This window comes from Aspergillus sclerotioniger (assembly GCF_003184525.1).
Source record: "Aspergillus sclerotioniger CBS 115572 chromosome Unknown BO94scaffold_16, whole genome shotgun sequence".
Lineage (NCBI taxonomy): Eukaryota > Fungi > Ascomycota > Eurotiomycetes > Eurotiales > Aspergillaceae > Aspergillus > Aspergillus sclerotioniger.
Window position 1 is genome coordinate 401280 of NW_020291006.1, and position 24886 is coordinate 426165.

The 24886-nt window shown below is 48.8% G+C and overlaps 7 protein-coding genes across 7 annotated transcripts; 3 read left to right on the forward strand and 4 right to left on the reverse strand.

Annotated features, from left to right (window-relative positions):
- Nucleotides 1-89: 89 nt before the first annotated feature.
- BO94DRAFT_597820 (CMGC/CLK protein kinase) lies at nt 90-1552 on the reverse strand (the record flags this gene model as incomplete). Its single annotated transcript, XM_025616276.1, has 5 exons — nt 90-292; nt 358-517; nt 611-929; nt 952-1272; nt 1335-1552. 5 exons carry the CDS (start codon nt 1550-1552, stop codon nt 90-92), a joined length of 1221 nt encoding a protein of 406 aa, XP_025466779.1.
- Nucleotides 1553-2156: 604 nt separating this feature from the next.
- BO94DRAFT_566501 (DEAD/DEAH box helicase) lies at nt 2157-5045 on the forward strand (the record flags this gene model as incomplete). The annotated part of the gene is made up of 8 exons (XM_025614558.1): nt 2157-2444; nt 2481-2606; nt 2672-3158; nt 3183-3537; nt 3559-3598; nt 3766-4022; nt 4070-4883; nt 4917-5045. 8 exons carry the CDS (start codon nt 2157-2159, stop codon nt 5043-5045), a joined length of 2496 nt encoding a protein of 831 aa, XP_025466780.1.
- A 473-nt stretch (nt 5046-5518) lies between these two features.
- Nucleotides 5519-11460, reverse strand: BO94DRAFT_535905 (putative SNF2 family helicase/ATPase). The gene has a single exon (XM_025611892.1). The coding sequence runs from the start codon at nt 11262-11264 to the stop codon at nt 5940-5942; it is 5325 nt and encodes a 1774-aa protein (XP_025466781.1). The 5' UTR covers nt 11265-11460; the 3' UTR covers nt 5519-5939.
- Nucleotides 11461-12344: 884 nt separating this feature from the next.
- On the reverse strand, nt 12345-13818 carry BO94DRAFT_586325 (uncharacterized protein; the record flags this gene model as incomplete). Its single annotated transcript, XM_025615755.1, has 2 exons — nt 12345-13705; nt 13752-13818. 2 exons carry the CDS (start codon nt 13816-13818, stop codon nt 12345-12347), a joined length of 1428 nt encoding a protein of 475 aa, XP_025466782.1.
- Nucleotides 13819-15272: 1454 nt separating this feature from the next.
- BO94DRAFT_566503 (DUF167 domain-containing protein) lies at nt 15273-15812 on the forward strand (the record flags this gene model as incomplete). Its single annotated transcript, XM_025614559.1, has 2 exons — nt 15273-15584; nt 15654-15812. Exons 1-2 carry the CDS (start codon nt 15348-15350, stop codon nt 15810-15812), a joined length of 396 nt encoding a protein of 131 aa, XP_025466783.1. The 5' UTR covers nt 15273-15347.
- A 168-nt stretch (nt 15813-15980) lies between these two features.
- On the forward strand, nt 15981-17083 carry BO94DRAFT_535907 (uncharacterized protein). Its single transcript, XM_025611893.1, has 2 exons — nt 15981-16240; nt 16293-17083. The coding sequence occupies exons 1-2, from the start codon at nt 16091-16093 to the stop codon at nt 16644-16646; spliced, it is 504 nt and encodes a 167-aa protein (XP_025466784.1). The 5' UTR covers nt 15981-16090; the 3' UTR covers nt 16647-17083.
- Nucleotides 17007-19441, reverse strand: BO94DRAFT_535909 (UPF0187 domain membrane protein). Its single transcript, XM_025611894.1, has 7 exons — nt 18941-19441; nt 18730-18877; nt 18593-18677; nt 18413-18538; nt 18018-18367; nt 17792-17965; nt 17007-17736 (listed from the first exon to the last, which is right to left on the reverse strand). Exons 1-7 carry the CDS (start codon nt 19133-19135, stop codon nt 17390-17392), a joined length of 1425 nt encoding a protein of 474 aa, XP_025466785.1. The 5' UTR covers nt 19136-19441; the 3' UTR covers nt 17007-17389.
- Between the last annotated feature and the right edge of the window lie 5445 nt (nt 19442-24886).

Sequence of the window (24886 nt, forward strand, 5' to 3'; positions counted from 1 at the left end):
AGTCCCCTGCAATGAAGAGGAGGGACTGAGCTGCCAATATATCCCTTCGCCCTCAGAACCTAGATGTTGATGGCTGTGCATGCAATAGATCATTTCTGGGCTCTAGATTCTAGCACGGGCTGCATCAAGAAGTCGTCATATGCAAGTTCCTCTGCTGTTGGTCGCTCATCTGGTGACCAGCGGAAGATGTTTCTCAAGAAATTCAAAAAGAGGATATTATCTTCTCCAGAGAACTGCCGTTCTCTCATTGATAGCGTTTGCTCTGGTATGGGCACAGCTCCCTTCCACTTGCCTGCAATGAAAGTTAAGGCTATGGCTGACCAGGAGGGATATCAAAAGGAAAAAAGAGAGATATACCTTGCGGAGTCCAAAACCGTTCTGACTTTTCACTTCTTTTGAGAAACTCCGGAGGAGGAGAACCCATAAGCGAGATCATTTCGGCGAGGTGTTGGTCATCATTGAGAACACGATCTTTCTTTGCGAAGAACAGATGAGTGTCTTCAACTAGATCCCAAGCCTGGCACAATTATCAGCTTGCGAATTTAGTGCAGCAAGAAACAACACAGCAAGTATCTGAATGGAGAAAGGTTACGGCCGAAACTGTACTCACCATGGCACCAATTGACCAGATATCAACCTTGGAGTCCCAATCCATATCTAATACCACCTCTGGTGCCCGGTAGATTCCGGGCATGCTATCTCCCCTTTGCTTGTCTCCTCCAATCCTAGCCTCACCGAGATCAGAGAGTACAGGTAAGCCTGTACTGACAGGCATTGGTCGGGAGAAGTAAATAATGCGATCAGGCAGAACCTTCCTAGCAATTGGTCTCTTTGTCTCGTCTTCTTCAATCTGCGAAAGGACAGACGGGTCCTCAATCCCGAAGTGTAGATTATTTGATGAGATATGTAAGAATGTATAAGCGTAACTTCTAGCGGGGAGTGATTCTATACTGGCCTGTATGGATGACATGATTCTCATGCATAAAGGCGAGCGCGATCAAGGTAAGTTGGATACTCCTCTGGAGAAGATTTTTGGGGAATTTCCTTTCAGGAAGCAAGTCACGAAACTCCGTAAATGTCATCCCAAGAGGCTGATAAATTAAACATGTGTGTTTGCCATGAGGGCCAACAAGCTCGAATGAATCCAGGACTAGACGAACTAGCTTTTTCCCAGAATGATCACTGCATTTCCTTAGATGCTCAGATGTTGCAATCTCGTTATTAGGCTGCTGGCCTTGAACGCACACTTTGAGTGTGTAGTAACCGCGTTCTCTATAATAGATTAGGCCATGCTGCACTCAATGTCCTTGCCCAAGTCCTTTTTGAGCGCTCACTGGAGATCTCGGCATAGCCAGGTTGTGGAAGATGTGCCATATCCGAGCTTGGAGACCACCTGGTACCTGGACGCAAATACTTCCCCGATATAGACAAGGTAGTAAGATTCTGCGACATAAAAGGGAAGTTGTTCCTCCTCTATTTTATTGGAGGGATCTAATTTCATGAATCCTGACACGGGGAACTGGCGCGGATGAAGTGGTGGAATTGAAACCATAGTCCGTATGGTGAAGTAGGGTAACGGAGAGGTGATAGAATGAGACACAGAGTGCCCCAATGACAGCAGGCGTCTTTCATTACCCCGGAGATATGGCAACATGATAGCCCAAAGGAATGGATGCTGATGAATAATTACTGAAGTAAGTGACGGTCACCCTAGAGAGACATTCGCATGGGTTCTTCGTAAGAAGAGGTACTATGACCTACTAGACAAGGAGAAGAAGGGAGGTTCATCGTGGGACAGCCCGCTGCCTTATAAATAAGGCATCGAAGACGTAGTTCCTTTACCCTTGTACTATTGGATATTATTAATTCTGACTTCAAGGTTCAGTTGTAGATATTCTCCTGAGTATCCTAGAATGTAAAAAGTATCATCAAAAAGGGTTGTGGAATGGATTGAATTGTGGCGTATGTGACTTTTTTTTCATATGGATTCCCATACCAAGATGAAAGTGACGTTGAGCCGTACTGTTAATTTAAAGACAGAACCCGACGCTCCGGTCACATGGGGCCGTGTCTTAGCGCGTTCCCCACCATCGCGACCTTAGAAATAAACGGTGGCATCAATCTACTCTGCCCATCCCCCATTGTCCATCGCCATTATGGGTCGGACACCAGCAAAAAGAAGAATTGAACAGGTCGACCTCACTGGTGATGATGATGAGAGATCTCCTCGCAACCTGCCATCCAAGTCTCCTCGTACCGGCAATGGCGAGCGGCTTGGACAAGACACGACCTTCATGCCCCTCAACCAGTCATCGCAGGTTTATGGAGGCGAAGATGAAGACGATGCACAGGCGGCAGATTTGATTCAAGGCAGTCAAGTTGTCGACGATTCATCGATCGGAACTTATATACATTATGGGGACATGCCAACTAAGATCGTGGGTGTCCGTTAATATCGAGGACATGCTACGATTGGCGAGCACGTCAGAATCCAGCGAGATATTGGGAATGCTTACGACTCAAATGCCATCCGCGTGAGCAATGTTATGGGAGCACAGATTGGGCATATTCCGCGGACGATGGCAGCCAAGCTGGCCAAGTACATGGTAAGCTGTTCTAGTTGGTTTGATCCGTATGCATTTGGAGCCAAATTAATCTTCCTTCATTGTAGGATGACAGGTCATTAATGGTCGAAGGCGTTCTGACGGGCGTGATAGGTGCATATGACTGCCCGATATCTCTGAAGCTGTTCGGCACGGGCCATCCTGAAGCCAGACAGGTGCTGAAAAGCAGGATGGAAGCCGATAAGCTGCCACTGGGCGCGTTCAAGCAGAACGAGCGCAACGAGAAAAAGCTGCAGAAGGAACGAGAGAAGGCGCAGAAGGATGCGGCTAAACTGGCGCGTTCACTTGCGAAGGGCAAAGGCCAGCAGTGGCAAGCTCAGAACGTGTTTGGTTATTCCAACCTCTTCACTGGGGAAGGGCTAGCGGAAGGCGAGGACCTTGAAGAGCTCATTGGCCAGAGCAGCACCTTCAATCCCCGGGATATTGGCCAGGTTGCGGAAGACTTTAGGATGAAGGAATCGGACTTGGAGAATATGCCGATGGCTGAGACGCCAGTGGCTCTGGCAACCCAACTTCTTCCTTACCAGCGCCAGGGTCTTGCCTAGATGATAGCCAAAGAGAATCCAAGTCTTCCTGGCGATGGCGGGGATGTTGTGCAGCTCTGGAAAAAGAATGGCAACAAATACACCAACATTGCTACCAATTATTCCATGTCCCAGGCGCCACCCTTGGCTAGTGGTGGTATATTGGCCGATGACATGGGATTGGGCAAGACCATTCAAATCATCTCGTTGATACTGGCCAACTCCCAGCCCAAGTCTCCGGAATCCTCCAGCACTACGTTGATCGTGTCCCCGGTCGGTGTGATGAGCAATTGGAGAAATCAGGCGCGAGATCATATCCATAGTGACAAGGCTCCCAAGGTGCTAATCTACCATGGTCAAGGCAAAAAGGAAGCAAGCAACCTTGACTAGTACGACGTGGTTGTCACGAGCTATGGTGCTCTGGCCATGGAGTACAGCCCGAATGCTAAAGTATCCCCCGAAGAAGGGTCTCTTTTCAATCCATTGGCGTCGTGTCGTCCTTGATGAAGGCCATACGATTCGCAACGCACGGTCGAAGGGGTCACTGGCAGCTTGTAACCTGAGGGCGGGCTCTCGCTGGACTCTTACTGGAACCCCCCATCATTAACACCCTCAAGGACCTGTACTCTCAGGTGCGCTTCTTGAGACTCAGTGGCGGTCTCGAAGATCTGGCTGTCTTCAACAGCGTCTTGATCCGGCCTCTCGTGTCTGGAGACCCCGATTCCCGCCTGCTACTTCAAGCTTTGATGACCACTATCTGCCTGCGTCGCAGAAAAGACATGAACTTCGTGAACCTGCGTTTGCCACCCCTCACCTCGCGTATTCTCCGCGTTAAGTTCCACCCTCACGAGCAGGAGAAATACGATATGTTCCAGTAAGTTTCGAACAATCTACCCAGATTCATACACTAACAACAAACAGGGCTGAGGCGAAGGGGATGCTTCTGAATTTCAAGTCCAAAGACAAAACCAATGCTACGTACTCTCACCTGCTTGAGGTCATTCTGCGCCTGCGCCAGGTCTGCAACCACTGGGCACTCTGCAAGAACCGACTCGACAAACTCGCCGACCTCCTGGAAAACAACAAAATCGTTCCTTTGACTCCCGAAAATATCAAAGCCCTTCAGGACTTGCTACAAATCCGAATCGAAAGCCAGGACACATGTCCCATCTGTCTGGACAACCTCGAACAACCCGTGATCACAGCCTGTGCCCACGCCTTCGACTGCGGCTGCATCGAGCAAGTCATTGAGCGCCAGCACAAATGTCCCATGTGTCGAGCTGAGATCCAAGACACTTCCACACTTGTCTCCCCGACTGTCGAAATGGGCGAAAGCATCGACACCGTCGTTGCGGACCCGGACAACCCAAGCAGCAAAATCGAAGCCCTGATCAAGATCCTAACAGCCCAAGGCCAAGCCCCCGGAACCAAAACCGTCGTCTTCAGTCAATGGACTTCCTTCCTCAACCTCATTGAGCCTCACCTGCAGCGCCACGGCATCGGATTCGCCCGCATTGACGGAAAAATGACATCCATTAACCGCGACAACTCCACCCTCCGCTTCTCCACAGATCCCACCTGCACCGTCCTCCTCGCCAGCTTGAGCGTCTGCAGTGTCGGCCTGAACCTCGTTGCCGCCAATCAAGCCGTCTTAGCGGATAGCTGGTGGGCCCCAGCCATCGAAGACCAAGCCGTCGACCGCGTCTACCGACTCGGTCAGAAACGCGAAACCACCGTCTGACGACTCGTCATGGAAGACAGCATCGAGGATCGTGTCCTGGCCGTCCAGGAAAACAAGCGCAAGCTGATGCTTGAAGCATTTCGGGAGACGGCTACGAAGAAAAAAGTCGACGATCGAGCAACTCGGGTTGCGGATCTGGAGAAACTTCTCAACTAAGTAACCATTTACCTTCTATTTTCTTCTATTACGATGTATCTGCTCTCATCGTTCTATTCCAATGATGTGGGGCAATGATATGATTTTCATCCTACGTTTCGGATCCCTTTCTGTCTGAGTATTAACACCACTTATGCTGATTATTTTTTTTCGGGTTTCTCTAATCTGCTCGATCTACGTTCTCCATGATAGTTTCTGTCACATTCTCGTCTATCGGATAGAGGGTACAGCCTGATCTCAGCGTTCAATGGATCAAAAGGTTCTCTTACCGTCTTTCTGCTGGTCAGATTATTGCTGTTCGTTAGAAAATTGAATGTCAAACTAGCCTAATTACTCTTCCTATCCAGCTCGTAGGTAGCCCCGAGGAACAGATTCAGAGATTGAGCTAGAACTATAGTACCAACCTTTATAACTAGATGTTATAAGGGAAATGTATTACGTAAAAGCATTTTCCTTTCCATCTGGAAGAATAGCAAGTTTTATTCGTGGTTTTCATCATTACATTAATGCATTTGAGTCATTCGTCATACCCCATTCCATAAGTACTGAGGGGTGAACAAAGAGAAGATAGCTGTCCAGTTCGCTAAGTGACGCTCCACATTGATGCAGTGGTTCAATTTATTCATGACCCGGGCAAGAGGGACGAGAAACAAGTGAAACAAGTAGGGTAATGCAAAGTGATATTAGGAATACAGCAGAGAAAGAAAGATTAAGAAAACCTCCACGGTTGGCCTTGGGATGCAGATATTTAGCACGGGTGTGGATAGAGTAACATGTGCAGATACATTCGTATGATTCTGTTTAGGATATTAAGCGGAAGAGGAGGAATGATGAAGATGGTGATGGTGGTAGGACAAATATTCTCTCTGGATGCATTTGATGAGGTGGTTCTCCTCACTGGGGCCTGCAACTAGTACTTTTGTTACTATCCTCGGAGGATTGTGGCGGCTCGGAGTGACCCCTTGTGGCGCCGGATTCTGGCTGTTCTGGGGTGGTGGGGTTGTTGTTGTTGTTTTGTGCAGGTGCAGAAGGTGCCGGAGCTTCAGTGGAGGTGTGGTCCGGGGTTGAACGGAAGTTGACGTTGTTAATGGGGGTCACAGGCTCACTTTGAGAATGAGGGTGAGTGTTCGGAAGCAGTCCGAGTCCCGGGATTGTTAAGGGTGGCTGCACAGTAGCTGCTGGTGTTGATTGCATGACGCTCGTGTCGGGGGCCAAAGCAGGAGGGCCAACATTGTGTGCGCTAGCTGGGATAGTTGGCTGGGGAGCTGGGGTCTGGGGAGGCTGTGAAAGCTGGGGGCGCGGAGGCAGTGCATGATACTGTGAAGACGACGGCGCCGAGTAAAGGCCTGCTGGTTGGTTCATGGAGCTCTGTACCAACAGTGCCCTTTGCCTTTCGATGATCATTCTCTGATAGGCTACTGGATCGGTACGTTTGAGCCGTTCATCACTGAGTTGCTGCTGGGCCGCATTTCTCTCCTCCTCGGTCAATTTGTCGTTCTCATCCTTCTGGAAAGTTTCGGTGAGGGTGATCTTTCGAATCAGCCTGTTGCTGGCGTCTACGTCACTCCGGATGATCTTGTCCAGAACCTCTGGGTCCTTTCCAAGGAACTCCGTGACGTCTTGCTGTTTCACTTCCTTTGCAGTGAACAAATAGTCCCCAAGGGACTTTGCCGCTGAGCGTACTGGATTTTTCTTGTCGACTACGCGGAAAGCAAGCTGGGTCTTGAAGACAGTCTTGTTGTACATGTTTTCTTCAAAGGTGCCACCTGCAATGAACCGGTAGACAAAGACGGGTTTCTTTTGGCCTAAGCGGTATGCACGCCCGACGGCCTGCTCTTCCCATACAGGACTGAATGAGAAATCGAAAAGGATGACACGGTTGGCTCCAAAGATGTTCAGACCAAGACCTCCGGCTCGGGTCGAGATTAGATATACATTCTCTGCAGACCCCTGGTTGAACTGCTTGGTGACAGCTTGTCGGCTGGCGATTGGTGTCTGTCCATCTAAACGGCAGTATTTCCACCCAGACTTTTTGAGGAGATGTTCGACGTAGTTGAGCGTAGGTATACTATGGGAGAATACCAGTACTTTGTCCCCAGCCCGGACAGACTCGGCGACAATCCTATTCAAGATCTGTGCTCGACAAGACAACACTGGTGCGTTCATGTCAGGGACAGCGGAGAAAAGTCGCTCTTGTTCAGGCACTAGATTGTCGACATCTAGGCCTAATTGTGTGATAGGCTCATCGCCAGGCCCTGGTTCGACTCCCTCGGCCATCTTGTCCAGCTTCTGTGCATCATTGGCTCTACCGAGCAGCTTATCCCTGAAGCAAGCTGGGTGATTGCAGCAAAGTCCCAAAATGGCGAGCCATGACATTAGCTGAACCCTGCTGACATCACTCTTTCCATGTAGAACCGATTCCACGTATAGATTGTATGCCGCCTTCTGCACGTCAGTCAATGGAACAGTGATGACAAATTCAACTTTGGGAGGCAAGCTGCCGGCAAGGACGGAGATATCTGCGCGGTTGATCTTGGGGTCGAGGATGGTGTTGAGAACCTGAAGCTTCACGAGTGACCTCCGCCGCTCGGTGTATGTGCTATCCATATACAGCCCTTCCTCGATAGGTTCTAAGAAGTTGGCCTTGAATTCCGTAAACTCTCCCAGGTATCCCTTCGCAATCCAGTTGACCATGGTGAAGTAATCGACAAGGTTATTTGCCAGGGGAGAACCAGTCAATGCAATGCGGCTTTGGGAACGAAACTGCATGGCTGCAGCGGTGATTGCGGATGTAGGGTTCTTCATCTTGTGGGCTTCGTCCGCGACGATGATCCTAGCCCCTTCTAGGAGCCATTTCTTGATGTTTTCATGTTCCTCATCCGACAGAGGCTTGGGTCGTTTGGTTGTTTCTTTATTGAAAACCCATGACCGAAACATGTCATAGCTGACGAGAAGCACCCCGCCTTCCTCGTTCCAGCGAGCAATTGTGTCCATTCTTTCCGGGTGCGAGGCAGAGCTTGTCACCTTATTCACTGGGCCGACCGCCGAGTCTATGGGAGTCCACATGAGAAATTCCTCATACCAATTCTCGATCAGTGACGATGGACAGAGGATTAGGGTCTGGGACCGAAGGAGATCCTTAGGGACCTTTTGCCTTATCGCAGGATCCTTCGAGGCAGCAGCGTTTGCAATCGTTACTAGGAGGGAAATGACTTGCATCGTCTTGCCCAAGCCCATCGTGTGAGCGAGTAAGCAACCTTGATGCGTCTCGTCCTCTATTAACTCTCGCCACATGAATTGAACGCCATTCAGCTGATGAGGCTTGACCCGTTGGCCGATATGAGAATCCAAGTAGATGACAGGGTTCCCAAAGCTGACGGCCTGGCGAGTGGCGTCAGTATTGCTGACCCCCATACTCTCCAGATTCCGCTCGAGCCTCTGTCGCAGCTTTGCCTGGACAGCAACCCGAAGCTGGGCGCTTTGCTGGTTCATTTTGGCGGTTTGACTCTCTTTCACCTCCCTCTTTCGCTTTTTGTGAGGGGTATCGTCAAGTGCTGACTGCGATTCTTGCGACTCGCCCGGTTGGTTCCGCTCCCAGGTACGTATCGCATCTAAGCGGGCGCAAAGCTCCTTGTAAAACTCGGGAAATTCCGTGATCCTGGCCCTTGCTCTCTTAACATCCTTCTTTGGCAAACCTTTCTCCAGATAATGGACGCAATTTACCCATGAGACGAAAAGAGAGGCCGTGCGCAGGATCAAGTTACCCTCCCATGTTTCCATATCAGGCATTGTGTCCCTCCCTTTGGTCAATTGTCTCAAAGCAGTAAGCGTGAGTTCTTGCAGGTCGGGCACGTCATATGTAGGGATTTTTCTAGCTAGTCTCCTTCGCTCATCATCCGCCATGGCCAATAGCTGCTTGGCCAGCAGCCTGCGACGATCGTGACGCTCTTCGACAAGCCTCCAGGAGACCACCTTCAAGCTGTCAATATCACTGATCTCAGGTAGACTTGCCGATCGCTCTTTATGGGTCCTTGAGCGTTCCACCTGATTGGACTTTGGAGTTTTCTCTCGTTTGATGGGTGTTATTTCGACATACACTCTAGGGGGGAGGTCGGGGACAGGAGAGATGTCTCTAGACATGACATGTTCAGATTGAGGAGTCCTCGGTTGCGGTGGATTCAGCGGAGGTGTCTCCACTCTGAATTCTTCGTCTTCGGGCACAGGTGAATCACGGGTGAGGTCAATACACTCTACTGGCGGTTCAAGAACCGGAGCTGGAGAAGGGGAACTGGACTCAAGAAAGGGATGCCCACGAGCCATGACTCTCCGATTCCTGAATTTCCGCCTTGCACCGGAAGGGCTGATGATATCATCATCAGACGACGATGAAGGATCTGGGCTTCCGTGGAACACGCCATTGTTATCAATGAAGTCATCCATAGAACCTGTAGATGCGCCATCATCAGATTCCGAGGCGAGAGACTCTCCATCCTCGTCAGTACTTTGTCGCTTGGGAGGTAAGGGCCTCGCAAGAGCAGATATCTTGGGGGGGCAATTTTCTTGCTCGAGAATGGAAATGCGCCATTTCTTCTTCTGGATGTTGGTCACGGTGTTCTCCAAGCTGCGACATTGAGTCTGTAGTTCCTTGGGTGTACTGTATTCGCCTTCCCGGATTGCTTTGGTAAAAACCCCCAGGCGCCTCTCCAGAAGACTGATGTCGCGTGTAAGGCTTTTGATTTGTTCGTTGTTGCACTTACCTCTCCTAGCCGATAGCCAGATTCTCCGTGCCTTTGCCTCCTCTTTTGACTTTCCATGTTGAAGCCAATTGTTCTCAAACTCTGCAATGCAACCTGCTATGATAGAGTTAACCTCGGCTGGTGTGAGTGCTTTGTGTTGTGGCAACGGTTCCCGGCGTTCGTCCTGGATTTCCTGCCAAGTTTCTTCATCAAACTCGCCTTCTGATCCAGAATCTCCGTACAAAGGGTAAGCATTCGGGTCATCATCATCTTGTGCGGGGTATCTGTGTAGGAGGTAGGCATAAGGATCGGAGGTCTTCTCGCTCTCAGCAGTCTCAGATTGGATTAACTGCGGCCACTTACGCAGCTCGTCCTTGGTGACCGTGACATTGCCATTGCTGACTGTGAACAGAGTACAGTACTTTGGATTGCTTGCAGCTGCTATTAATGGCTTCTTTGACGGTTTGCTTGTTTGCTTGGTGAACTGTCGATAAGGAACCAAAGCCGACTGGTTAGAGTTCAGCTTCACAGGTCGCTGTTGGTAGGAATAACCAAGAGCCTTGTTCACAAATCTGCGTTGGGCAGTTGGGAATTTGGAGCCAATCATAGTAAAGGTCTGATCATTTTCATCGGAGTCAGAAGCGTAGAATAACTGCGAGACATTGATTTCATCCGGTCCAATATACCACCCTTTTGCAGTTTGTGGACTGCTTGTCTGTCTTGAGGCAGGCTCACTTTTCTGGTCCTGGTTCAAGGAGCTTAGGTTCAGTTTTCGCCGTTTCTTTCCCTGGCCATCAATAACCATGTCCTCACCCAGGCGGGTGCGTCTTTCAGGGGACTTTTGTTCCGAATAAGCCTTGTTTCCTTCATCCTGATCTGTCACACCATGACGACTTGCAGGCCTATTTGATCCACTATCATCTGCAGGGCTAGGTCTTTGCTCCATCGCAGAAGTCACCAACAGTGGGCCACTGGATGTAGTAGGGGTCTGATGACGGGTACTTTGGAGAGCTCCCCGTTGAGGTGTCACATCTTGAGACTGAGGAATGTGATGCAGTGGGGAATTGAATTGAGAAAATGCCGGGGTGGCAGAGCTGTACAGGTCTTCAGGGAGAGCACCTAGATGAGTTCTGGTGTCCTGGAACTTGGGAGAATTCCGCTGAAGATATCGTATTGCCATGAGCACACAGCTACGATGGCCAAGAGCCCTCAAGCCTAGATCTTCCCGGAGGGTTTCCTTATCTACATCATGCAGAAGAACTTCACCTGTAATCTCATGCTCGCGAAGAGTAGCTTCAAAGGTGACAGGGTTTGGTCGTGGCGCCCGCGAGGATGATCGAGCCCATGGCGTCTGAGGATTCCGGCACAGGAACTGCACCACCTCATCAACTGTCCAGTCAAGGGGATCTTCGCTGAGGTGCATTTCAACTGGCCGATTCCCAAGTTTTGGATCTCTGTGTAAATCTCTGATCTTCTCAAGCATCTAGATGCCCATTTCCGTTCCTTGATAAGGCATCGAAACGGTGTAAGAGAAATGGCATTTTATAGTGGGTTTGTGCTTGAATGACTGTGCAAGTGAGCGCTGAGTGAGACCTATGGTAGCAGTCAGTCCACAAGAGCGAGAGAAGATCCCGCCAACGGTGGGCAGCAAATGAGGCCTCGACAGAAACAAAGCCCGGCGCGCCGCGAAGCCAACGCGTCATTCAAGGTCGACCCGACAATTTCAGTCATTTCTGCCACTATCCCAGGGCGGCAAATAGGGCGGTGTGTCGGAACCCGCCTCCGCAGGGGACAATCGGGATCCGGAATAAGACAGATGGATAGATGAGAATCATTAATCAAGTCTCCGGTAGGGACTGTTTCTGTGTGATAGAATTTCACCATCATGGCTCAGATCTTTCAAATGATTCAAGGAGAGCATGCCTGGATTTTACTCCGCCGTACTCCGGTACTCCGGAGAGGCTTCTGCATCGTAACTTCTCGCGATAATACAACTGGTTCTCCATACAATCAGAGCCTTATCGCAGCCAGAAGCAATTCGATTCCTCTGCAGTCCTATATCAAGCCAGAAACCAACGTCAAACAACTGAGTTGCGGCGGCTGGATACAGTCACAGAATCATTCTCTAGAAGGAGAACTGTGAATAACCCATCCAATTGATCATTTCTCAACTAGATACATCACTGTACATCAAATTAACCATGCCATCAATCCCGTGGTCTGTACTTCATATTCACGTTGCCAAACGGCCTTCCATCGGACCCGACTAACAGCGGAACCCCTCTTGGCAGGCAACCTTATCCGAACCGTTCGCGTCTCCTTCATCTCACTCTCAATTTATCCTGCACCCTGCTAAACAAGATCTCAAGAACCCGGTATCGGACGTTAATCTATGCAAGTCCCATCAAAACAAAGGAATCCAGACTCCTTATGAGAAAAAAAGAATGAAAGAGACGAAAAAGAAAAAAAAGAAAAGAAAAAACACACACTGGCTGAACCAAGCAGGCAAGACTTGTGAAAGCCAGCGAGAAAAAGAAAATGCTAATGATGCAGAAGCGTTCATTTATATGATGAGAATTGGCATTTCGCAAAGATTTCGCTCTCCATCATAATAGTCTTTCAGACAAAAATTGAAGACCATATTGTGGGCATACTCTGGGAACATGCCCAGAGAGAGAGGCTGTTTCATCCGGTAAAGCCCACCGGTGGGCTGTAAAATCTCCCCGGGTGCATATTGAACCTGGACGGGGTTTAGTGGAAGCGAGTTGTCATCGAATGTGTCGAGTAAAGTCTTCAATCCGGACTCAGGATATTTCAGCGTCTTGGGTCCTCTCTGACCATGCCTCGCTCTGCGTCCAGCCGTCTGCGACACTTGATCCCAACGGCGGCATGGTTTCTTGACAGCCCGAGACAAATCGAGATCCTCCAAACAGGCGAACTCGGGCAATTCATCATCCGGAATATCGTGGCGAAAGATTGGCATCGGTCCAGTTGGCTCGTCCAGTTGTTCATCAAAGGGAACAAGAGTATATAGAAGCTGGTCAGCCTGGGCTGCTCCAACGGACACTGGCCAGTCATGGCAGGTACTCGGTTGACAAGGCGCTGGAACCTCGGCGATAACGGAAACTTCTTCAACGGAAACTTCTTCGACGGCGTGACAGACCTTGACCGTTCCGTGCACCTCGAATCCAGGAACGCTGCAATTGCTAGAAACCATAGTCGGCAACTCAATGTTCTGGGGCGCTGGTCCAACTCTTTGGAAAACACGAAGCGCTGCTTGGGCCGTTTCAATCAATTTTTCCTCTTGTTTGCGAGGAATTTTCTTTGGTCGGACGGTTCGCGTCGAGCGTTTGCGCTTTTTGCGCTTTTCGGGAGAGTAAGTCGATGGCAGGCCGATGCGTCCGCCAGCCTCGCCAAGGGCTGGGTTGATCAACCCCGGAGTCAGTCCACGAGTGGTATTTAGGGACGGATTGATTCCATGCTGTATCAGTGCATTGATCAGCTCGGCTTCCAGGTCACGGCTCAGTTTGTTTCCTGAGTCCCAAGCAAGCATTCGGAATGCCTGTCGGAATCGTCCACCGCGTTGCTGCAGGGCGTTGGGCGCAATTCTGAACTCAACTCCCATGCGGTCAATGATGTCGCTTAGGCGAATGCGTCTATCAAGTCTCATCCAGGCCTCCACCCGGAATTCCTCGACATCCGAAGCGATATGATTGGGCAGGACAGAAATCTCCCGAAGGAACTTGCCATTGATCGGATAAGTCATTGTCGGCGGCTCCACCTTGCTCTTAGGGCCAAAGGGCTTGAGTTGGTATAGTATTTCTGGAAGGTTGTCCCACGACCAATCTTGCTGATCGGGATGGAAGGAGGTAAGGTCTCGATGTTCGACAGGTTCTGGACTGGCCGGGTGATAGACAGCATCAACTGCTCCTTGTTAGGATTCCGATTTCAAATGCAGATATTGACTAACCCATTTCAAAGTCCTGGGTATGCATGCCCTGAGGAACGTTGGCACTTTGCATAGAATAGACGGCCATATTAGAGGAAATTGACCTGTGTCAATGCGGTGTTGCTAGAAACTAATGAAGCTCGTCTCGTGGGTTCAATTGAAGCTTATCTGCTACTATCAGATGGGATTGGACGGATGAGAACGATCAAGACGACGGGTGTTCTGTATGTGAAGCAGTAAGCAGTTCAACTTCTTCTTGAGGCGAAAAGAAAGAGGATGTTATACTGGAGAATTCTATTGTCTACCTTTTGACTCCTGCGGCAAATAGGGGGGGTTGGTATAGAGCTCCCTATAGGGCATGGTGTATCCAAAAATGGCATCTCGAACTTGGAAGGTGGAGGTAGAGTATTCACTGTGAACACTCTTTGCTGCTCTCCCAACCCCCCTCCCCCCCGGGGTGCGATATCTCTTAAAGACGATTGCAAAAAGCCCCATCAATAATTGACGCTTTTACTGATAGTTGTAGATTGACTAGGCCCTGCTCTATCCAATGGAGCCAAGACTGTCTATTTCGCGCTTACTTTGGAGTGCACAAGACTGCACAACTGACCATGCGATGATGCCGGCCTGGCAGTAGCATTGAGGGAGCAACGCTCAAACCCCCAACTGGACCCGCTTTTTGAATGGGCTGAATACTCTGGTATACCAGCCGCTTCTATTACAGTCACTGCTTCCATAGCTCCAAATTTCCCAATGGGGCCCCAGAGGCCCATAGGGAGGCTCAGTCGAGTTCACATTGAAGTATACAACTCAGCGGGAACAAAAGCAATCTAATGTGGGGCTATTGCCAGCCGCCCTCTATACAGTCATTGACTGCATGTCTTTGTTCTCCGGTGGGTCTTTATTGTCTCCTGGCAGGCTGAATAGGGCGGCTGGTCTGTTGAATGTGATTGAACGTGTGCTATTGTCTTTGTAGTTAGTGAGAGGGCATGATTTGCTGTTAATGGATTCACAGTGCCAATCAGAGTAAACGTTTTGACAAGCGGCCGGGAAAGTTCTCCCAATAGGAAGCAATTGCAAAGCGACAAGGTTGCGGACCATGGGGATGGCATTTAATGTGATGCTGAGAAACAAACCCATCAGGATATGCCAAAGAAGTTTGTGAAAATAGTCACATAACAGCATTCTTCTTCTTATAGATTCTTGGAGCGAGACCCCACTATTACAGTTCAATGTCATCTCTGTAGTAGTCCCATCAGTTCGTCTCTATTATCCTGATAGTTCTTAGCGAAAAGCCAGTCGGCTCAATAAAAGGTCGCATTAGGCTGCTAGAATCATTGACATGGACTCATGGCAACACGATTGGCTTGACACTGAGGGCCAGCTCTTTCTTATCCTCACTTTCAATGAAGTTCTACGGTGACATACTAAAGTATAGGTAACTAAAGTACTATAGTAAATACCTCCGAGTAGCCAATGAGGGGGCTCCGATATACCATCCGCCGGGCAGCTTTCCATCTTCACAACTGAACATTCCCCTCGGATCTTTCTTCCATCCTCATTTTCACTCGATAGCTTTACCTATCTGTATAGCCAGACATCCGCCTAGCGCTGATCATGTCCAATCCTTTCCCTCTCCTCCGTCTCATCCAAACCGTCACCACCAAATCCCGAAACAACGCGTCCCTCCACCCCAAGCGCTACAGCCTCCAAGTTTCCTGCCACGTGAGACCAAATGCCTCTAGTAATCGCGAAGGCATCTATTCCATCGGCACCGATCGCGTGAATGTCTGCGTCGCCGCGGTCCCCAGAAAGGGCGAGGCGAATGCAGCTGTATCGCGTGTTTTAGCGCAAGTCAGCATCTCCTACACACCACGGAATTACCAACTTCTCTCCAGGAGCAAGCCAATTGACACATATCAGGTCTTCCAAGTGCCCAAATCAAACGTAGAAGTCATCCGTGGTCTGAAATCCCGAGAAAAGACCCTCGCCATCACCGACCTGAATATCGGTTTGCAAAGCGAGGATGAGTTTCTCCTACAAGCGCGTGGGAAATTAGAAGCGGCAATCATGCAGAGATAGTATTCTACAGATACATCTCACTCGGTCGCTTTGGTGATAAAGAATAATATAAAAAACTGCGTTCTATACTGGCGAAGATTATCGTCTCCGGCACGCGCCGTGACATCACGGGGAATCATCCCGACTTTTCTTTCTTGCCGCCGATCAAGCAACTTCCGCCCGCATCTTCCAACATTTCGTTCGCATCGCGCATCGTCGCATACACCACCACACCACATACACCCCTACAATTTCCCTCCTCTCTTTTCAATATACCCCATCTTCTCACATCAATCACAATGACAACCTCCACCTCCAACCCCACCACTACCACAACAACAACAACAACATCAACCTCAACACCAACAAAACGCAAATCCTCCACCTCCGAATCAACCCCCAAAACCATCCACTTCGCCGCGCGCACACCCACATGGACATACCTCAAACTCCAACTGTGCGCCCCTAACTCCTCTACCCTATCCAAACCACTCAACTAACCTCATCAGCATCAACCACGACATCACCTCCACAACTCCTACCCTCGACCCCCTCACAGCCCGAACTTACCTCTCCGCCGCCCTAAGCCAATTCCTCGGCCTAACCGGCACCGCCATCCCCATCGACATCCTCAAGGTCTCCACGGAACACAGAACCCCGACCGTTTGGACGCGAGTCCCCCGCGACGACGCCTCAGCCGTCGTTGCAGCGCTAAGTTCCTGGATCGGAGGGAGTACAAATACCGGGGGTGGTAGTGATACGTCGGCAGGGAATGTGGCTTGGCGGGTCTGCGCGAAGGGGAATTATCTAGGGGCGCTGGTGCAGGGGTCAGGATCAGAGTTGTTTGTGCCATAGGGAAGGTGGGGAGATATAACTGGTTGGTGATCGAGGTGAGAGGCTCTCTCGACGATACACATGGTCTACTTACAAGCGTGATGACCACGGGCTGTCATTGGATTGACTGTCATGAAGGGCCAGATATCGCCAGAACCTGACGTGCGCTCATATCACCAAACATGAAATGACAGGTCAAAAACGCGAAGGATTGATTACTCCGCATTCGGACATCGATAATGGATCTCTATGTCTACTGGGAGTCCAGATGGGAATGGGGACCTCAATCCGTCCTTGCGAATGGGAGCATGGATCGATCCCTGATGGGATTTTAGCTGATATACCCATTTTCAGTGCAAAAGTCTAGGTCATATATTGTATCCAGCATGGTATTCTGAGTATTTCAACTACTTATATACACAAAGTCAGCACACCAGAAATGTCAGCTGAGTTGTGATCAATCCCTGTATAGTATATTAAATATCAACAAGCTTTTATGCAAATATATCCCTTTTCACAATGGCCAAATATATACTAATACAATCCAACCCAATCGCAAATATTCACACCGAAAGACCCAATCCAATTGTAACGAATGCCTCGCCATGCCTTTTTTTGTATAACAGAACACCAGACTCGCATGCTAGCTCAATTCCCAGTAGTGACACCACCCGTAAACATCATAAACGAACAACAACCCGGCCTGTTTCCTTCCGTGACTTTGTACATTTTCATATTTGTGTGTTTGGACCTGGTCTGGTGGGCTAGACAGACTGCTTGCTTCGCACGCTTCCGATCACTGTCGCCGCATCCGACATCGTAGCTCCTGGGTAATTTGCGACGACCTTGGTTCTCAGGGCGGCACGAATCTCTTCGACACTGCGGTCCTTCCATTCAGGGTAACCGCATGTGCTGAGAGGGTATAGGACGTAGTTGTCGTCGCGGGTGCCGAAGTCATCCAGTCTGGGAGGGGGCATGGCGGTGATGATGTCCAGTTCGACGGCGAGTTGGCGGCAGTAGGTGTCGAGTGGGAGATCGTTCACGTCGTGGCCGAAGGGGTTCTCGATTTCGCTGCCGATGAAAGCAAGTCCGAGGATGATATAGGCGGCGACTGTTTTGGATTAGATTAGAGCTTTAACTTGGATCGGTAGGGGGGGGAGGCTTACCCATTGAAGCAGGGATGGTGACCCAGTTCAGGAACTCATACAGCTGGAATGGCAGCGCGAGGACGTAGATCCAGGCAATCTGGGCAATGGAGATACTGTAGGCGGCAGGAAGAGGGGTGTCCAAGACACGTTCGGTACCGGTGAGGACTTCGTTCAAGGTAGAGATGGCGGTGACTGTGCGGGAATTAGACAAATGTCCGTCGAGTAACTGGGAAATGGTACGTACTGGCTTGACTTTGGTGGAGACTGACACTGAGAGTTCCGTTCGCGATACATCGGTCGATATATGCGGAGAGGTGGTTCAAGATCTCAAGGGGAAGATGGCCCAATGGCTTCTTGGAGCGCTTGACAAGCTTCCTCGGGTTGGATTCAGCGAAAGAAACACCCAGGTATTCACCGAACGACTTCCATGGGGTCTTCTTCGGAGGTTGAAGCACCTCGCGGTCGTGCGCTTCTTTGGCAAATGTGTCGAGATGCCCAACTAGACCAGCTAGATCTTCGTAGCCGACGTCGGGTTCGAATCGTAGTTTGTGCTTGAGGGAGACGGCAAAGGCCAGGATGAGATTCATGGCCGTCCTACCTTTGTTAGCGTTGGGCAATGGGAAGAATCCGGTGTCTTACAATTTTGACAACAAGTCCTCCTTTCCTTCCTCTCCATTTCGTTCTGCGGTGTTGATCCAGATAGTCCGTGCAAGATTGCGAGATGTCTGATTAAGGAGTGCCCAGTACTTTCTTCCGTCGGCCCATCTATGGAGAGGTTAACTTGCTGTTTTCTGATCGAGCCTGGAAGCTGCAGCTTACCTCTCATAAGCCGTCGAACTGCGAAACGACAGCGCCAAACTGACCACGAAACCCGTCACAGTGAGCAGAATGTCGTTGATACCGACTAGAAGATTGAGTCAGCCAGGCTCCGTCAGTCTGATCTGGACAATACCTACTGTTATGTACAAACTTTGCGATGCAGGTGATCAAAGTGGCCCATGCCGCGACAAAGGCAAGTGGCAAGATCATTTTTGGCATGATACTGCCATGCATTCGAAGGAAGATGGGCCATTTGGAGTGTCTGTCGAGATCTCGTGGACCGTGCTATTTTCCACACCCGTTAGTCCAACCAAGTTTCCTCTGCAGGTCGACAGCGGGATGACTTACGAAATAGCGATCCAGCTCGCTGGAATTGCGTCTGTCCAGCATGAACTGCGTGGCCCGTGAGCTGGCCAGGTTCTCCAGAAAGCTTGGACGGGGAGTCAGGCGTCCTGGTCGGGGCTCTTTCTCAAGCTGGGGCCCAACGGCGGGGAGCTCGACCGCGACAGGCGCCAAAGAATCGTGGCTCGCTTCCTCGGCCATGGCTTTGATTGGGGAAGGAGAAGAAGAAGCTGGATGGGGAATAGAAGAGAGAAGATTGGGGGTGTTGTTGTCGAGGATGAAAAGTGAAAGAAGGACCGGCCTTCAGTAGTAAACGAGCGTAAAGATCGGTGGAGAAGCGAAGGGAATGAAAGGATGAGAAATCCCCCCGGAGCAAAGATCGATCGAGGAAAGACGGTGCGGTGCGTCAGGGAGTCGTTCTTCGAATGGGAGACGATCTAGTACGAAACGCTCGTATATTAATCCCTGGCACTGCAGGCCGGCAACTGCCATGCGTTAAAGTTTCCGGTAGATCCATAAAACAAAGTTCGCAACTTCCAAGTCGCCGTCTTGCCAGTCAGTCAGTGGTGGTCCCGAAATCCGGTAAATACCGATGACTGTACCCAATACCCATACAATCATACATACGTACTACACAGCTATTTTTTCCTCGTTGGGATCCCACCCGCTGCAGAAATGGGAGATATAGAGAGAGCGCGTTGGACCAATGGGAAGGGCCAACCGCCAGGAACGCTTGGCGATCCGCACTCGGCGAGCGCCTGGCCAATAGCCGCGGCGGTCCAGACCCCCTGTTTCAGGCAGTCAGGCCGCGCCACGCGGGCCAAACGTCAGACGGCTGCTTCCGCCCCATTCAACGCCGCCCTCTTATTCGCCCCCTCCGCCTGGCCAGGCCTTCGTTGGCACTGCACGAGTCGAATTCCCTCCGTCTGGGCAGCCCGGCTGAAACCGTGAAACCGTCAAAGACCCAAATTTCATTTTCCAGCGTGGAGGAGAATTATGAAAGGCCTTTGAGCCCGGGGACTTGACTCTTTAGACAGGTCATTTCCTGATGCCTGGAGAATTTTGATGGCTAACTTGTCGTATTCGAATTCACAACAAGAATTGAACACAACACTCAACTAGTGGCAATTCGGACACAACTCAGCCTCTTCGACAGGATCACGACCCCTCCAACGCCCCGATGCAGGAACGGAGGACTCTGCGCCAACATATCCCCTGTCAATTTGACGCGCGGAGGACACAGCATCGCATCAAGATTCAAGAATCGTTCATGTCCGATTGTACAGTTCATTCATAATCAGTCAATATCCTAACAATACACGATCCATTTCGCAGCACATGCTATTTCCACCTGAGTCCCCTGACTACAACTTATAAATTCGGCGATGACCGCCGTCAATGAGCCTGAGACATCCAAGATCACCATCAAGAAAGCTATTGAATGCCACAGCAATACGAAGATAATTTGCACAACAGTGTCAACATAATACAATACCTGGAAGTCCTTGTCATGTTGCACACACACATACCGTTGTTTCACAAATATCGCCAGAGAGCGCAACCTGCATAAGTATTTCTTGGCCACACCAATCCAAGCCGTCACCCTAGTAGATTGATAAATAACTGACAGCACCTACCTATTTATGTCATCTCCTTGACAGGGAATATCCCTGTCGCCTCTACAACTACTTATATTATTTTCGTTTCACCATCTACCCACCCCAGTAAATTATAATAAGCACAGAGATCAAAGCACCATAGTGCCCCGTGCCCCAGATCACGATCCACCAAGCAACTTTTCCCTTATATCACTGTCGCATTAAGATTTCCCACGGAGTTCAAAACCAAAAGCCACCTCATATCCACAACATATCTCCAAAAGTTTAAAGTTGTGAAAGAGAAAGGAAAAAATATCCATCGATGCATCCAGACCTCCTCCCGCCACTCAAACTCAAAAACCTTCATTTGGCGTACGTAGGTTTGATTACGTCTCATGTTTTCTGAATACGAGTACTTCTCAGTAGACATCAGGTGACATTTCAGTCTTGCAACTTGTAGGTCTATATTTACTTCTGTGCTTCCAATCCTAGTACTAGGTATGGTTTGTTGCCAGCAACTAATATGTAGCTATTTTTAGGACGGGGGTGGGTCGGGGTCTTGGTTTTCATCTACCCGACGGAAAACGGGCTGTGCTTGTTTTGTCTAAGGTGAACTCCTAGTGGTTATTTTTCGATGTGGTTAGGACTGCTGTCTGGACTTTGTAATGGGGGTGGCCGGGGGAGGAGGGAATAAGATTCCATCATTCCGATCACTGGGTTGGGAATCTTGGTTAATTATGTGGTGGTTTATGCCGATAAAACTTAATTGTCGGCTCGGCTACGCAGTGTAGTGGAATTTCTTGCGTGTTGGGTGATTTAGTCGCCTCTATGCTCTTCGTGTACTATGTCTAGTGGGCCCTATTTTTCTGCCAACTCACCAATATCACATGTTGATATTATGTCCGCAACTGCTGAATAGCCTCACATTATCAATTTACATAGTAAAATGGAGCGGTAGCACCCAGGGCACATTTACTATTCATTGGCAGACCAACTGATCCCACTCACGACTTTATTTCAAGATATCATACATGGTACTTTAATTTTTTGTGGCTTTGTTGTCCCATCTCATCTTCTTCAACGAAATATGCAGTCGAGACAGGACCTATTCAAGACTTATCCTGTCTAGGCTCGGTTTATACTATACATCGATAGTCTCTAGACCGTCTGAATCAGAAGCGCTTACGTACAGAATAGTAGGATGAATGAACAACGAAATTATAGATGGATATTTCGGGCTTTCCGTACATGCATACTCTCGCTCACACGAACATTCCAATCTTCTCTACATCATTGAGGCGGAGTATGTATTATGTATCCTGTCAGACCATGAACGCAGATATGCATGCAGGCATAATTGGAATTTCATACTCGACTGCTTATTTGAAGTTTGGTTTCTTAGTCAGATCACGGGTGCTGGATATGATACTCATCACACTCCAGATTGAGTCACCCAGAAATATTTACTACGTATATTAATTAGGTCGAGCAAGCTGTTTGGGAGAGACATAGGTGGAGTGCTAGAAGTTGAAGGATTGATCTTGCGGAGAAGGTGGCTCAATGGTTATATGGCTTATTTGGTTTTTTTTTGATGTGGTATAGGCTTTTTTCTTTATGTGAGTGGTATTGTGGTGGTTTATTCACTAGGAAGTGAAGAGCTTTGATTATATGAGATATTGTTCTTGAGTATTATAGATGGTACAGATGGTACAGATGGCTCCTTGACGACCTAGACTTTTTGAACTTATGTTGTTTGGCCAGACTGTGAAAAGGAATTTATAGAAACTTACGAAAAATCTATTACCGATGTCTTTTTTTTTAAAAAAAGAAAAGAACGAGAAGAGATGACTGAATTAAAACTATCCGACAGATCGTTCTTATCTGTTCTATATGATATTCAGGATGTTAGATAGATATTATTCTAAATCCTCTGTAGATCATTTCAATGATTGCAAGTTATAATAATTGCAAGATTCGAACCTATGGGGTGATTCCTTGTTACAGATTTGGGTCAACGTTCTCTCCAATCAGTGATCTCTTCAAAGCCAGCCCGATGATCTATGACCTGACTACCATCACCTCTTTGATGGTGCTTTCACCTTTCATATTCAAAGCGCAAATGGTGAAAAACCTAGATAAATCGTATTGCATTAAACGAATTTTATGAACAAAAATCTTGAATTGCGTGTAGGATAGACAGACCACAGAAATAAGATCTGTAGTAAGCTGATGAGCATCTAACACTGGCAAGCAATACATGATCATTTGTCAGATCAGCCACTGAGTGGTTGGTCTCGCTGGGGACATGTCCTTCTGGCAGGGTGGTTAGTTCTCATTATTAACCAGCGATTATTCGGAGACTTCGTAAAGCTGTGATTTTATAGAAAGAAGATGTGACCAGGTCTCACCCGAGGGCAGGTAGGTGATAGAACGACAAATGAGAGAGACAAATCAAAAGTAAAAAAGAAGGCCTAACTCACTAAAGTACCTAACTTATGTGAGTAGCTCAAATCCCTATTTTTGATATCATAGGAATGGTTTCCTCATATTGCTATACTCAAACTAATCCAATCAGTTGAAGATCATTGAAGTATTATGTCTTGATGCATGTCACATGTTGTATGCATACTGTAGCTGACGCAGTCCCAGACGTAGTGGAGGACAAGACTGGCACATGGGTAGAAAATAGCTAGACAAAGACAATAACAACGGAGTGGGAGTGGGGATATGAGGCTGTTGCCAGAAGCAACCAGAGAGCCCCGAAACAATTCTCCGGGATACACACAAGGTGATGGAAAGGGGAGACGAAGTGATAGCATACACGGAAAGAGAGGAAGAATAAAAGCAGAGGGGTCAGGTAAATCACGGGGTGGGGGCCTCGATAAAACCTTCCTCCGGCACATAGATAGAGACAGCTTTTCTCACTCCTCAGTAGATGTCTGTCATGGCAGAGCCAAGAAGTACACATGGGATCAGTCAGGGACCATACCATAAACAGAGAGAGCTACAAAGATGATGTTGCAGATCACTCTTTGCAACATGCCAGTCCAAAGCTCAGGAAAAAATCTCCTTCTTGGATCGGCAGCTTGAGCTCGGCTGATCTGTATCACATGCTAGATCCATCCATGTGTTTCAGCAGCATGTGGCACTCCCTGCACCCGAGTAATTATTGCATGTTTGATATTGTGAGATGAATGACCGCAGCCTTGTCAGTTGTTTCATTGTTAAGGCCACGATACGGTTTCCAGTTTTAGCTGTGAAACTGTTGGGAGTTGAGAGTTTTACCAAGCAGAAGCCTTATATGAAGCTGGAAGGCCTGAGATAGCTGTATGGGATGATGGGTGGGACAGAGTCAGTATGATATTGCTGAGGGTCACTTATGGTTGTGAGCATGTATATGATCGGTTTTTTTTCTGTAGTATTAATCTTGCTGTGGTGGAAGTGAACGAACATAAGAATATGATCTGGTCACAGCCGGCTCTCGGTCTCCGTAGAAATGGAAAATAAGATAGTGAGTCAACGTCTGGATAATTTGCAAAGAAAAAGGGGCTAAACTGCGTTCCCAACAATGCTGTATACCAACAATCGGCATATAAAGATCAGCCCTGTGGAATCACCCCTACCGGATGAGGATACCTCCTCACCAAGCCAGTTGCCACCCTCCAATTAAACAACTTGATAGCACCGGTCGATCCATATCAAAGCAGCAGCACGTGGGTGCAGAGTCTTCTTCTTCTAGGTGACTACGATACTATTGCTTACTAGCCGAGCAGATGGTGTTCCTTCGTTAAATAATCAGGGCCCTGACACCTTGGCAGGGACAGGCTAACTTTCCCCATTATCCCGATAAGGTTCGGGTCCAGAAACGGCATGCCGTTGGAGGAAAGCGCGACCCAATTTTGAGACCGGATCCTTCAGGAACCCGATTAGGCAAGAGTACATAATCATCCAATCCGTTGAAATATCGAGATCGGGGAGAAGGCTGTCAAGCTGACTGTGATGTGGCGACACCTGGAAGCAGCAAGTCTAAATATTTGGCACCAGGGGAACTGTCGAGGGTTGTATACAGGAACATCAGCATCCTTGACCCTGGTTACTTGGGTGGAAGGAAGATTTATCTGAAGTCTAAACCGGTATGCTGGCAGTTGTGCCGGGTGTAGATTGCCGGGCTCTTGGTTGAGGTGGCGAGGAGATGCCCTAAACCACTCTGCTGGGAAAGCTTGTTGGTCCAAGGCATTGAAGTCAATATTGTTAGAGTATTCATGCAGTCCCCTATGGGGCGTACATAGTACATAGTAGATTGTTGGGTTTCAAACCAGTTTTATATTTGTTTTATAGACGTGCTGCCTGGTTT